This window comes from Oncorhynchus masou, chromosome 13 (genome assembly GCF_036934945.1).
Source record: "Oncorhynchus masou masou isolate Uvic2021 chromosome 13, UVic_Omas_1.1, whole genome shotgun sequence".
NCBI classification, from domain to species: domain Eukaryota; kingdom Metazoa; phylum Chordata; class Actinopteri; order Salmoniformes; family Salmonidae; genus Oncorhynchus; species Oncorhynchus masou.
In genome coordinates, this window is record NC_088224.1 from 16923259 (window position 1) to 16936568 (window position 13310).

General features: G+C 44.4%; 1 protein-coding gene across 5 annotated transcripts in view; it reads left to right on the forward strand.

The window, feature by feature from the left end:
- Positions 1 to 13310, forward strand: part of LOC135551803 (neurabin-1-like) — a 117198-nt gene that overhangs the window by 97164 nt on the left and 6724 nt on the right. For all 5 annotated transcript variants that reach the window (XM_064983028.1, XM_064983027.1, XM_064983029.1 and 2 more), the window contains exons 11-15: positions 601 to 709; positions 8101 to 8189; positions 9485 to 9629; positions 9957 to 10077; positions 12543 to 12591. In XM_064983028.1, coding sequence (XP_064839100.1) covers positions 601 to 709; positions 8101 to 8189; positions 9485 to 9629; positions 9957 to 10077; positions 12543 to 12591 — 513 coding nt within the window. The remainder of the gene's footprint in view (positions 1 to 600; positions 710 to 8100; positions 8190 to 9484; positions 9630 to 9956; positions 10078 to 12542; positions 12592 to 13310) is intronic.

The following is a 13310-nucleotide window of genomic DNA, read 5'->3' on the forward strand; positions in this document are numbered from 1 at the left end:
CACACTTTTCGCACCAAAGTACGTTCATCTCTAGGAGACAGAACGCGTCTCCTTCCTGAGCGGTATGACGACTGCGTGGTCCCATGGTGTTTATACTTGCGTACTATTGTTTGTATAGATGAACGTGGTACCTTCAGGCATTTGGAAATTGCTCCCAAGTATGAATCAGACTTGTGGAGGACTACAATTCTTTTCTGAGGTATTGGCTGATTTCTTTTGATTTTCCCATGATGTCAAGCAAAGAGGCACTGAGTTTGAAGGTAGGCCTTGACATACATCCACAGGTACACCTCCAATTGACTCAAATTATGTCAATTAGCCTATCAGAAGCTTCTAAAGCCATGACATAATTTTCGGGAATTTTCCAAGCTGTTTAAAGGCACAGTCAACTTAGTGTATGTAAAATTCTGACCCACTGGAATTGTGATACAGTGAATGATCTGTCTGTAAACAATTGTAGGAAAAAATGTTATGTACAAAGTAGTTGTCCTAGCCGACTTGCCAAAACTGTAGTTTGTAACAAGAAATTTGTGGAGTGGTTGTAAAACAAGTTTTAACTTGGGTCACTTACACTACAAACTCGAAATGGTTTCTTCACAGATTGCAGCCCTGGAGTTTGAGCTGATGCAACTGATGAAACAAAATGGCATCCAGGTGAACAACAACAACAGTGCCCAACGGAGTCCTGGAAAGGCCGGTCCTGCCAGAGGTGAGTCATAGGGAAATGGGGAGATACAGAAATACGATGCTTACACTCTACTACTATTATAGTTATCTCCCTCGCCAGGCAATAATATCCTTACAATGTGGTAATATAATAAACATTACTGGTCATGTTCAGATGATTCTGTAGTGAGTCACAACAGGGACCCTATGACTAGTCATTCATTCATTCTCATCCCCCACTTCCCATTGAGCTTAAAAGACTTAATTTACCTATCACTCCACATATATGTATATAATTTACCTCTCTACATCTATATCTATATAATTTACCTCTCTATATCTATATAATTTACCTCTCTACATCTAAATATGTATATAATTTACCTCTCTACATCTATATCTATATAATTTACCTCTCTATATCTATATAATTTACCTCTCTACATCTATATCTGTATATTTTACCTCTCTACATCTATATCTATGTCATTTACCTCTAAGTCTATATCTATGTCATTTATCTCTCTACGTCTATATCTATGTCATTTACCTCTCTACGTCTATATCTATATAATTTACCTCTCCACGTCTATAACTATATGATTTACCTCTCTACATCTATATCTCTTTAATTTACCTCTCTACATTTATATCTATATAATTTATCTCTCCACATCTATATATATAATTTACCTCTCTACATCTATATAATTTACCTCTCCACGTGTATATATATATATAATTTACCTCTCTACATCTATATAATTTACTACTCTACATTTATATCTATATGTACCTCTCTACATCTATTTTTATCTAATTTACCTCTCTACTTCTATATTTCTATACTTTACCTCTACATTTATATCTATATACTTTACCTCTACATCTATCTATGTACTTTACCTCTCTACATCTATATCTATATTATTTACCATATAATTTACAGTGGGGGAAAAAAGTATTTAGTCAAACACCAATTGTGCAAGTTCTCCCACTTAAAAAGATGAGAGAGGCCTGTAATTTTCATCATAGGTACACATCAACTATGACAGACACTGTCAATGCAATTTTGCGTGTAATGCTTTTATTATAAAGGTGCATTTTTATGGTGAAAATTATCTTCACCAAACTTGAAACTATATATGCCGGTGATGTCATATACCCCTTGTAAAGCCGATAAATGTGCTTAATTTTAAGAAGTTATGTGGCCACTTTAGTTGTGATGCAAACCTTATTGGGCTAAGCTACATGAGATTTATTTATTTATTTTTATTTTACCTTTATTTAACTAGGCAAGTAAGTTAAGAACAAATCCTTCTTTTCAATGACGGCCTAGGAACAGTGGGTTAACTGCCTGTTCAGGGGGAGAACGACAGATTTGTACCTTGTCAGCTCAGGGGTTTAAACTTGCAACCTTCCGGTTACTAGTCCAACGCTCTTAACCACTAGGCTACCCTGCCGCCCCAGATGTGTGACTATGATTCAAAAAAGTCGCCAAAAACAAAGGAATTGTTTCTTATGCTGGGCATCATTCACAAGTGATAATATATGTGATATAAGTGATAAGTGATAATATATAAGTTATAGGCTAATATTGTCACCCATCAGACTATTCTTGATTTAATATTGTCTTTACATATACTAAATAATATACAGTACCAGTCGAAAGTCTGGACACACCTACACACCTACTCATTCAAGGGTTTTTCTTTATCTTTCTATTTTCTACATTGTAGAATAATAGTGAAGACATCAACACTATGAAAGAACACATATGGAATCATGTAGTAACCAAAAGTGTTGCACAAATCTAAATATATTTTATATTTGAAATTCTTCAAAGTAGCCACACTTTGCCTTGATGATGGCTTTGCACACTGTTGGCATTCTCTCAACCAGCTTCATGAAATGGAATGCATTTCAATTAACAGGTGTGCCTTTGTGGAATTGATTTCCTTATTGCGTTTGAGCCAATCAGTTGTGTTGTGACAAGGTAGGAGTGGTATACAGAAGATAGCTCTATTTTGTAAAAGACCTAGTCCATATTATGGCAAGAACAACTCAAATATGCAAAGAGAAAGAACAGTCCATCATTACTTTAAGACATGATGGTCCGTCAATCCGGAAAATGTCAAGTTTCTTCAAGTGCAGTCGCAAAAACCATCAAGCGCTATGATGAAACTGGCTCTCATGAGGACCGCTACAGGAAAGGAAGACCAGAGTTACCTCTGCTGCAGAGGATAAGTTCATTAGAGTTACCAGCCTCAGAAATTGCAGCCCAAATAAATGCTTCACAGAGTTCAAGTAACAGGCACATCCCAATATCAACTGTTCAGATGAGACTGCGTGGATCAGGCCTTCATGGTCGAATTTCTGAGCCAGTGGAAATCTGACCTTTGGTCTGACAAGTCCAAATTTGAGATCTTTTGTTCCAACCGCCGTGTCTTTGTGAGACGCAGAGTAGGTGTGGTTCCCACCATGAAGCATGGAGGAGGGGGTGTGATTGTGTGGGGGTGCTTTGCTGGTGACACTGTCTGATTTATTTAGAATTCAAGGCACACTTAACAAGCAAGGCTACCACAGCATTCTGCAACGATACGCCATCCCTTCTGGATTGCACTTAGTGGGCCTATCATCCAAGCTGTGTAAGGGCTATTTGACCAAAAAGGAGAGGGATGGAGTGCTGCATCAGATGACCTGGCCTCCACCATCACTCGACTTCATTCCAATTGAGATGGTTTGGGATGAGTTGGACCTCAGAGTGAAGGAAAAGCAGCCAACAAGTGCTGAGTGTCATCGACGTGTGTATAGGTGGCAGGGAGGACAGGCGGCAGGGAGGACAGGCGCAGGAGAATCGAACTTGGTATAATGGAGTAGTTTAATAACTGAAAACACAGCTCCAAAACCATAATACATAATCAAAACAAAGTAGGTACGAGGACCCGTCGCGCACCAATACAAACTACACAATCATGAACAACAAACAATCTCTGACAAGGACATGAGGGGAAACAGAGGGTTAAATACACAACAGGTAATGAATGGGATTGGAACCAGGTGTGTAGGAAGAAAAGACAAAACCATTGGAAAATGAAAAATGGATCAATGATGGCTAGAAGCCCGCTGACGTCGATCCCCGAGCACCGCCCGAACAAGGAGAGGCCTCAACTTCGGTAGAAGTTGTGACACTGGGCATATGTGGGAACTCCTTCAAGACTGTTGGAAAAGCATTCCAGGTGAAGCTGGTTGAGAGAATGCCAAGCATGTGCAAAGCTGTCATCAAGGCAAAGGCTGGTTACTTTGAAGTAAAATATAAAATGTCTTTTGATTTGTTTAACACTTTTTTTGATTACTACGATTCCATATGTGTTATTTCATCATGTTGATGTCTTCACTATTATTCTACAATGCAGAACATTGTAAAAAAGAAAAAGAAAACTTGAATGAGTAGGTGTCCAAACATTTGACTGGTACTGTATATCTATATAATTGACCTCTCTATATCTATATAATTTACCTCTCTACATCTATGTCTATATAATTTATCTCTCAACATATATATCTATAATTTACCTCTCTATATCTATATCTTTATTATTTACCTCTCTACATCTATATCTATATAATTTACCTCTACATCTATATCATTTACCTCTACATCTACATTCATGTAATTTACCTCTCTACATCTATATCTATATAATTTACATAGATATAGACCAAGATCAGGCTGCGGTCCTGGTCAAAAGTAGTGCACTATATAGGGAATAGGGTGCCATTTGAGATGAACACACTGTGTAGATGATGCATTGTTTACAGTATGTACTGTGAGGGAGATTCAGGACACTATTTCTATAAATGTTATTGCCAATGTAACAAGGACAGCTTGTCCACCCATCACAATGTCCCTGCCTTAGCAATAAATCTCTATCGGGGTATTTCAATAGATGACAATGGAGGCTGTAGAGACAAATGACATATCCTTAGGAGGGTTGATGTGTCAGTGTCACTCAAACCCTGAGATACACCCTACAGCTCTCCTATCAGCTTGTTTCCTATTTCCTATGCCCTCAAACTGTGCTGTTATTGCTTTAGTAGGGACATCAAGAGGCAGACAGGACTGTGTCTGACTCCATGTTATTTAGGATGCAGTGTGTGTTACTGCATACTGTCAACACTAGCTCCCAGACATACAGTACCAAAGGCTTGAGATTTGTTTTTGCATTAAAGCTTGTTTTGCTTGTTGCTCCTTTTTTTTTAGCAAATCCCTCTTACTCTTTTTTTTGTCACTGTGCATTACCTCTGAATGCTCTTTAAACTTTGACCTCGTACTCCAATGCCACTTCAGTTACAAACAAATAGTAAACAAATACAAAACAAATTCTGTCTGTAACACGTAAACACACGTCTTGGTTTTGGGTTGCGTCCAAAATGGCACACTATTCTCTATTCTCTATGGGCCCTGAAAATAAGTAGTGCACTGTGGAGGGACTCAGTGGCGCAGTGGTCTAAGGCACTGAATCTCAGTGCTAGAGGTGTCACTACAGACCCAGGCTGTATCACAGCGGTCTAAGGCACTGCATCTCAGTGCTAGAGGCGTCACTACAGACCCAGGCAGTATCGCAGCGGTCTAAGGCACTGCATCTCAGTGCTAGAGGTGTCACTACAGACCCAGGCTGTATCACAGCGGTCTAAGGCACTGCATCTCAGTGCTAGAGGCATCACTACAGACCCAGGCTGTATCGCAGCGGTCTAAGACACTGCATCTCAGTGCTAGAGGTGTCACTACAGACCCAGGCTGTATCACAGCGGTCTAAGGCACTGCATCTCAGTGCTAGAGGGTCTAAGGCACTGCATCTCAGTGCTAGAGTCACTACAGACCCAGGCTGTGTCAGGCACTGCATCTCAGTGCTACAGACCCAGGCTGTATCGCAGCGGTCTAAGGCACTGCATCTCAGTGCTAGAGGCGTCACTACAGACCCAGGCTGTATCGCAGCGGTCTAAGGCACTGCATCTCAGTGCTAGAGGCGTCACTACAGACCCAGGCTGTATCGCAGCGGTCTAAGGCACTGCATCTCAGTGCTAGAGGTGTCACTACAGACCCAGGACCCACTGCATCTCAGTGCTGTCACTACAGACCCAGGCTGTATCGCAGCGGTCTAAGGCACTGCATCTCAGTGCTAGAGGCGTCACTACAGACCCAGGCTGTATCGCAGCGGTCTAAGGCACTGCATCTCAGTGCTAGAGGCGTCACTACAGACCCAGGCTGTATCGCAGCGGCATCTCAGTGCTAGAGGCACTACAGACCCAGGCATCTCAGTGCTAGAGGCGTCACTACAGACCCAGGCTGTATCGCAGCGGTCTAAGGCACTGCATCTCAGTGCTGTGTCACTACAGACCCAGGCTGTAGAGGCACGCATCTCACTACAGACCCAGGCTGTATCGCAGCGGTCTAAGGCACTGCATCTCAGTGCTAGAGGCGTCACTACAGACCCAGGCTGTATCGCAGCGGTCTAAGGCACTGCATCTCAGTGCTAGAGGCGTCACTACAGACCCAGGCTGTATCGCAGCGGTCTAAGGCACTGCATCTCAGTGCTAGAGGTCACTACAGACCCAGGCTAAGGCACTGCATCTCAGTGCTAGAGGCGTCACTACAGACCCAGGCTGTATCGCAGCGGTCTAAGGCACTGCATCTCAGTGCGGTCTACCCAGGCTGGCACACTGCATCTCAGTGCTAGAGGCGTCACTACAGACCCAGGCTGTATCACAGCGGTCTAAGGCACTGCATCTCAGTGCTAGAGGCGTCACTACAGACCCAGGCTGTATCACAGCGGTCTAAGGCACTGCATCTCAGTGCTAGAGGTGTCACTACAGACCCAGGCTGTATCAGACCCAGGCTGGTCAAGGCACTGCATCTCAGTGCTAGAGGCGTCACTACAGACCCAGGCTGTATCGCAGCGGTCTAAGGCACTGCATCTCAGTGCTAGAGGCATCACTACAGACCCAGGCTGTACAGACCCATCTAAGGCACTGCATCTCAGTGCTAGAGGGTCACTACAGGCACTGCATCTCAGTGCATCTCAGTGAGGCGTCACTACAGACCCAGGCTGTATCGCAGCGGTCTAAGGCACTGCATCTCAGTGCTAGAGGTGTCACTACAGACCCAGGCTGTATCACAGCGGTCTAAGGCACTGCATCTCAGTGCTAGAGGCGTCACTACAGACCCAGGCTGTATCGCAGCCGTCTAAGGCACTGCATCTCAGTGCTAGAGGCGTCACTACAGACCCAGGCTGTATCGCAGCGGTCTAAGGCACTGCATCTCAGTGCTAGAGGTGTCACTACAGACCCAGGCTGTATCACAGCGGTCTAAGGCACTGCATCTCAGTGCTAGAGGTGTCACTACAGACCCAGGCTGTATCACAGCGGTCTAAGGCACTGCATCTCAGTGCTAGAGGCGTCACTACAGACCCAGGCTGTATCGCAGCCGTCTAAGGCACTGCATCTCAGTGCTAGAGGCGTCACTACAGACCCAGGCTGTATCGCAGCGGTCTAAGGCACTGCATCTCAGTGCTAGAGACGTCACTACAGACCCAGGCTGTATCACAGTGGTCTAAGGCACTGCATCTCAGTGCTAGAGGTGTCACTACAGACCCAGGCTGTATCGCAGCGGTCTAAGGCACTGCATCTCAGTGCTAGAGGCGTCACTTCAGACCCGAGTGTGATTCCAGGCTATATCACAACCGGCCGTGATTGGGAGTCCCATAGGACGGCGCACAACTGGCCTAGCATCGTCCGGGGTAGGCTGTCATTGTAAATCAGAATTTGTTCTTAACTGACTTCCCTAGTTAAATTAAAAATGGACTAGGGTTCCTTTTGGGAGACTTTTACTGGCCTGTTTTTCTTCTGGGCTCCTCCGGCTTTTTCTCCCAGGCCCAGTCTGTTATAATGGATTACAGTGGCCCTTGATCTGCTATCTCCATAATTGGCCTGATAAGGGGACAATGGCCAGTCTCTGAATACTGATCCAGATCTGGAAAAACTGAATGAGACAGTTCAATAAGCAATATCAGTAAGAGAGACGGGGGGAGGGAGGGAGAGAGAGAGAGGGAGGGAGACGGGAGAGATTACCTCTGACATGATGACAACAGCTTCTTCTGTGGCGTTGTGTGTATTTGTGGGTAGCTGTACGTTCTGTAGATCTACATTTCAATAGGATCTGATGACAAACCATCTCTCTTTTATCACAGACTTGCTTTAGAATTTAATTATAATGTATATCAACCAAGTGGACCTTTATTAGCCTGGTCCCAGATCTGTTTGTGCTATCATGTCAACCCCTTGTCATGTCAAACAGACCTGGGATCAGGCTAGACCTTTATGACTGTTGAACACATGTAACTAAGGACGGTTGTGTTGTGTGTGTTGTTCTAGAGATGAGTGAGGCGCTTCCCCACGCTGGTAGCAAACAGAGACTCTCCAGAGGACTACTACGGGACAGCATCAGCTCTACAGAGGGAGAGGTTAGTATGGACACAAACACACACAAACACCTCTGTTCAGCCTTGTAATATCCGCAACAATGATAATATTAATAATATGTGCTATAATCACCACCAGATGTTGTATCACATTACTCAATGAAAATGAATTGAACTGTTTTGACATGTAAATGTTTTATTTAAAGTGAATTACACTGACAGTGTTTGTGTGGTTAGCCCTGTCCGTCCTCTGACCTTATAAAAAAGCCTTTATGTAATGTATTAATTGCTGGCTTCAAGTCAGTGCCCTGCGGCACATCAATCTAGTCCTGAGTGGGGCAAAGCCTATTCCCCCTCCTTACTGAGATAATTGCTGGTAAAGTCTCTTTTGGAGAACACTCTTTCCCATTTATAAGATCTGTCCCTTACTGAGCAAAAATAATGAACAGGGCTTTGTCCCAAATTCCACTCTATTCCCTTTATAGAGCACTAGTAGTGTACTATATAGGGAATAGGGTGCCATTTGGGACGTGGCCCAGGAATATATAGGCTTAATCTAGGGAGACAGACAGACAGTCACCGTCCACTATACTGGAGACAGACAGTCACCATCCACTATACTGGAGACAGACAGTCACCGTCCACTATACTGGAGACAGACAGTCACCTGCCACTATACTGGAGACAGACAGTCACCGTCCACTATACTGGAGACAGACAGTCACCTGCCACTATACTGGAGACAGACAGTCACCTGCCACTACACTGGAGACAAACAGTCACCGTCCACTATACTGGAGACAGACAGTCACCTGCCACTATACTGGAGACAGACAGTCACCTGCCACTATACTGGAGACAGACAGTCACCTGCCACTATACTGGAGACAGACAGTCACCTGCCACTATACTGGAGACAGACAGTCATCTGCCAATATACTGGAGACAGACAGTCACCGGCCACTATACTGGAGGAAATCATGCAATTGGTGTGTAACCTTTACTCAGTTAGATAACTACCTCCGGATAATGGTACATAGAGAGAGAGAGGGGAGGAGAGAGAGGGAGAGAGAGAGGGGGAGAGAGAGAGGGGGAGAGAGAGAGGGGGGGAGAGAGAGAGAGGGAGAGAGGACATGTTTAATTTACTGAGTTAGGTGGATGTCAGGTGCCTTAGGGTGAACTGTCTCAGTGTCTCTCTTTTTTGATAGCATTGTTAAAGTAAATGTCTCTTTCTCTGTGTTCATCTCTGTCTCTCTTTCTATCCCTACTTCCATCTTTTTCCTTTTCTATTGATCCACCCTCACTTTGTCCCCCCTTCTCACCTCCCGTCTCTCCAGGCATCAGAGGGCCCTGGCAGTACTCGTTCGTCCATCCGGAGTGCAGCTTCCAGTACTGTGGATGAGTCCAGACCCTCCAGGGCCCCTGGCAGTGCTGAGGACTCCCCCAGACATACCCTCCTCCAGCAGGCTGCAGACAACGACGGTCAGTGTAGAACCACATCATAAAATATTTTATCGTTCATCACTATAGATACAGGAGACTCATTCCCTATGATCCATTCTGGCTTGGACAAAGCTTACTTATCCTAAACTATTTTACTTGTGTTTTTTAAGTGAACTATTACACACAGGTTTAAGGCTAGCATCTCAAGAATTTGAGTGTAGAGCCCAAATTATCGCTCAGATCGCCCATTGTCTTCAATTAGGATTTACAAGAAAGTCTTAGTCACATGCTTGATTCCAATGTAGGTTATCACTCTATGTGCTGTATGTTTGTAAATATTTGCTGAACCTCTGATGATGTGTGCAGGGTCTCAGTCTCCTCTGGTGTCCAGCCCCTCTCTCAGCCTGGAGGAGAAGACCATCAGGAGAGGTCTGGACCCACTGACACGAAGCAAAGGGAAGGACCCCAGAAGCTCACCTGGAAACAGGTACTAACCACCTCCCTGCCGCTGTGTTCCTCTGACTCCAGGGGGAAGTTTCCCCTAGGTACAGATCTAGGATCAGCTTCGCCTCCCATCCTAACCTTAAAGGGGGAAGAGTGTCTAGAGGTTGTAGTGATATTGTTAGAGAGGGTAAAGAAAATGATTAACCCTGCCGAAAGGAAAAGAGTAGGATAGATAGAGACCCCCTTCCAGACACACATCAGCAGAAGAGACTGCCCATAGTGTAGCCGTTTGGCCAGATAGCCAGTGGAGTGGAAGGATAAGTCACACCATATCTATCAAATGTATTTATAAAGCCCTTTTTACATCAGCAGATGCCACAAAGTTCTGTACAGAACCGCAGCCTAGAACCCCAAACAGCAAGCAATGCAGATGTAGAAGCACGGTGGCTAGGAAAAACTCCCTAAAAAGGCAGGAACCTAGAAAGAAACCTAGAGAGGAACCCGGCTCTGAGGGGTGGCCAGTGGAGATAATAAGAGCACATGGCCATTTAAGGACAGATTGTTCTTTAAGATGGTGAAAAGTTCATAGATGACCAGCAGGGTCAAATAATAATAATCACAGTGGTTGTAGAGGGTGCAACAAGTCAGTACCTTGGGAATGTTTTCATAGACATAACAAAGGCCTTGAAACGTCAATAGTAACACACCAAATCAATACACTTCAAACAACAATAAACTGGCATGCAACCTCCCTTTTACTAAAATGTCAACCCAAATATGTCTGTCAGGGAAATAATAGTTCAGCGCCACTGAACATTAAAGGGAGGTCATTGAAAAAACAGAAAGTCTATTGCAGTGTAAAGCACTGAAAGGAAAATGAGAGAAAGAGAGAGAAAGGGGTCTTAGCTGTTGACTTCAGGCTTGCAGTTGCAACGACTGTCTGTCAAATACACCTGATGGTTGGTTGGTTTGTTTGTCAAAGCTTCACAACAATGTTGCTACCACCATGCAATCAATGACAGGAGTGGCCCCAGAAGATACACCGCCGATCGACTTAAACACTTTAAAAACACGCTGAAAATGAACATAACTTCTGCAAAGTTGCACACGCTGTGAAACTGCCCCGCCAACCCAGAGCTCTCCACAGAGAGCCAGAAGAGCTATATTTTGACTGCTGATGCGCTCTCAAAGTGACAGCACACGGTAAAGGCTCCATGCAGGATACTACCCGTTCCTTTGACTGCTGTGCTGTTAGATACTGACTACTTAAACTGTCTGAGATCTGTACTGAGGGCTTACTCTACAATGTTTTCCAGCGGTTGCAGACGATGTGCCTGTGTGTGTGTGTCTGTGTCTGCGACTGGTCATTTAAATCCCTACTGTGGGTCAGACTCTGAGACTGTCTGTATGACTGAGTGAGACTCACTCTGGTTGGCTGGAAGCAGTTGCTGTGATTGAAGAAAGCAACACAGCTGGGACTCCTACACAACACATAGGGGTCACTGCACACCCATCCCACCAAACCCACCTCTCCATCCCACCAAACCCACCTCTCCATCCCACCAAACCCACCCCTCCATCCCATCAACCCACCCCTCCATCCCACCAACCACCAAACTCAGCTCTCCATCCCACCAAACCCACCTCTCCATCCCAACAAACCCACCCCTCCATCCCATCAACCCACTCCTCCATCCCACCAAACCCACCCCTCCATCCCACCAAACCACCCCTCCATCCCACCAACCACCAAAACCCACCTCTCCATCCCACCAAACCCACCTCTCCATCCCAACAAACCCACCCCTCCATCCCATCAACCCACTCCTCCATCCCACCAAACCCACCTCTCCATCCCAACAAACCAAACCCACCCTCCATCCCACCAAACCACCCCTCCATCCCACCAAACCACCCCTCCATCCCACCAAACCACCCCTCCATCCCACCAAACCACCCCTCCATCCCACCAAACCACCCCTCCATCCCACCAAACCCCCCCTCCAACCCACCAAACCCACCCCTCCATCCTACCAACCCACCCACCAAACCCACCACACACACCCACACACACACACACACACACACACACACACACACACACACACACACACACACACACACACACACACACACACACACACACACACACACACAGTATTCATTTCTTGTGTTTAGTAGATGCATTTCTGTGTGACTCAACTGTGGATCAGAGAGAGGTCAATGTGTCCAATCCGTTTAGCGTCCACCTCACCTCTAATACTGCCTGGGTCAGTTCACTACGCATCCAGCCCTGTTATCCTTAGAGAGTAGGAAAAATACAAGGATACTGCATGAACCTATTTGGTTTCTCCTTTGACCTTCAACCTTTTGTTCTTCTCCTTTGATGTGATCTCTCTGGAGAAGTGTTTTACTGGTGTGAATGTTGAGTAAATCTGTTCTTATGTCTATAGTTGTTTTCTACCAATATAACAATCTGTTTCTCTACCAACTCATGCCTCTTCTCAGTTCTACAGAACCCTCTGCTGAGAATAGCCCAGAGAAACTCAAGGCCAAGGTATGTATGTGAAGAGAACCCCCATGTACACAGTAAACAGTACCAGGGCATCTCCATGATAATACATATTGACGGTGCTGACTGAAGTGTGCTAATGCATATTGTTATATAATACCTGTCGGCTATTGTGGTGCATATTGTTTGTTTTTCGTTGCATTGATTTAACCTCTGTCTGGTTCTGATGCCTTTCTGTTGAACTGAAATCTCTTACATGGCCACACTTCTTCTCCTATTCTCCTATTCATATTACTTGGTATTGTATTTCCAATCATACCCAATCAAACAGAATACAAAACAACTACTGTACATAGCAGGGCATGAAGCAGTCTGATTAGCATATTCTTAATGCACTTGTTCTTGAAGTTCATTTCAGTAATTTGCACAAATATAGAAGGTGTATTGGATTAGATTCATATTTAGACCAGTAATTTATAATTCCTTCAAGGGAATCATCATAACTCATGTATAATTTCAAAGGTTGGGTTTTTGCATTACGGCATTTCTCTTTTAATCACATTATCTGGCGCACACTTTGGGACTGATTATGTTTGATTTGTCCGTAGTAATTCATGAATTAGATATTCTCTAGCCACTGATGTTATTAATCAAGCTATAGCAATGGGGAAATCACTTCAATACACTGAGTGTACAAAACATTATGAACACCTGCTCTTTCCAAGACATTGACTGACCAGGTCAAAGCTATGATCCCTTATTGA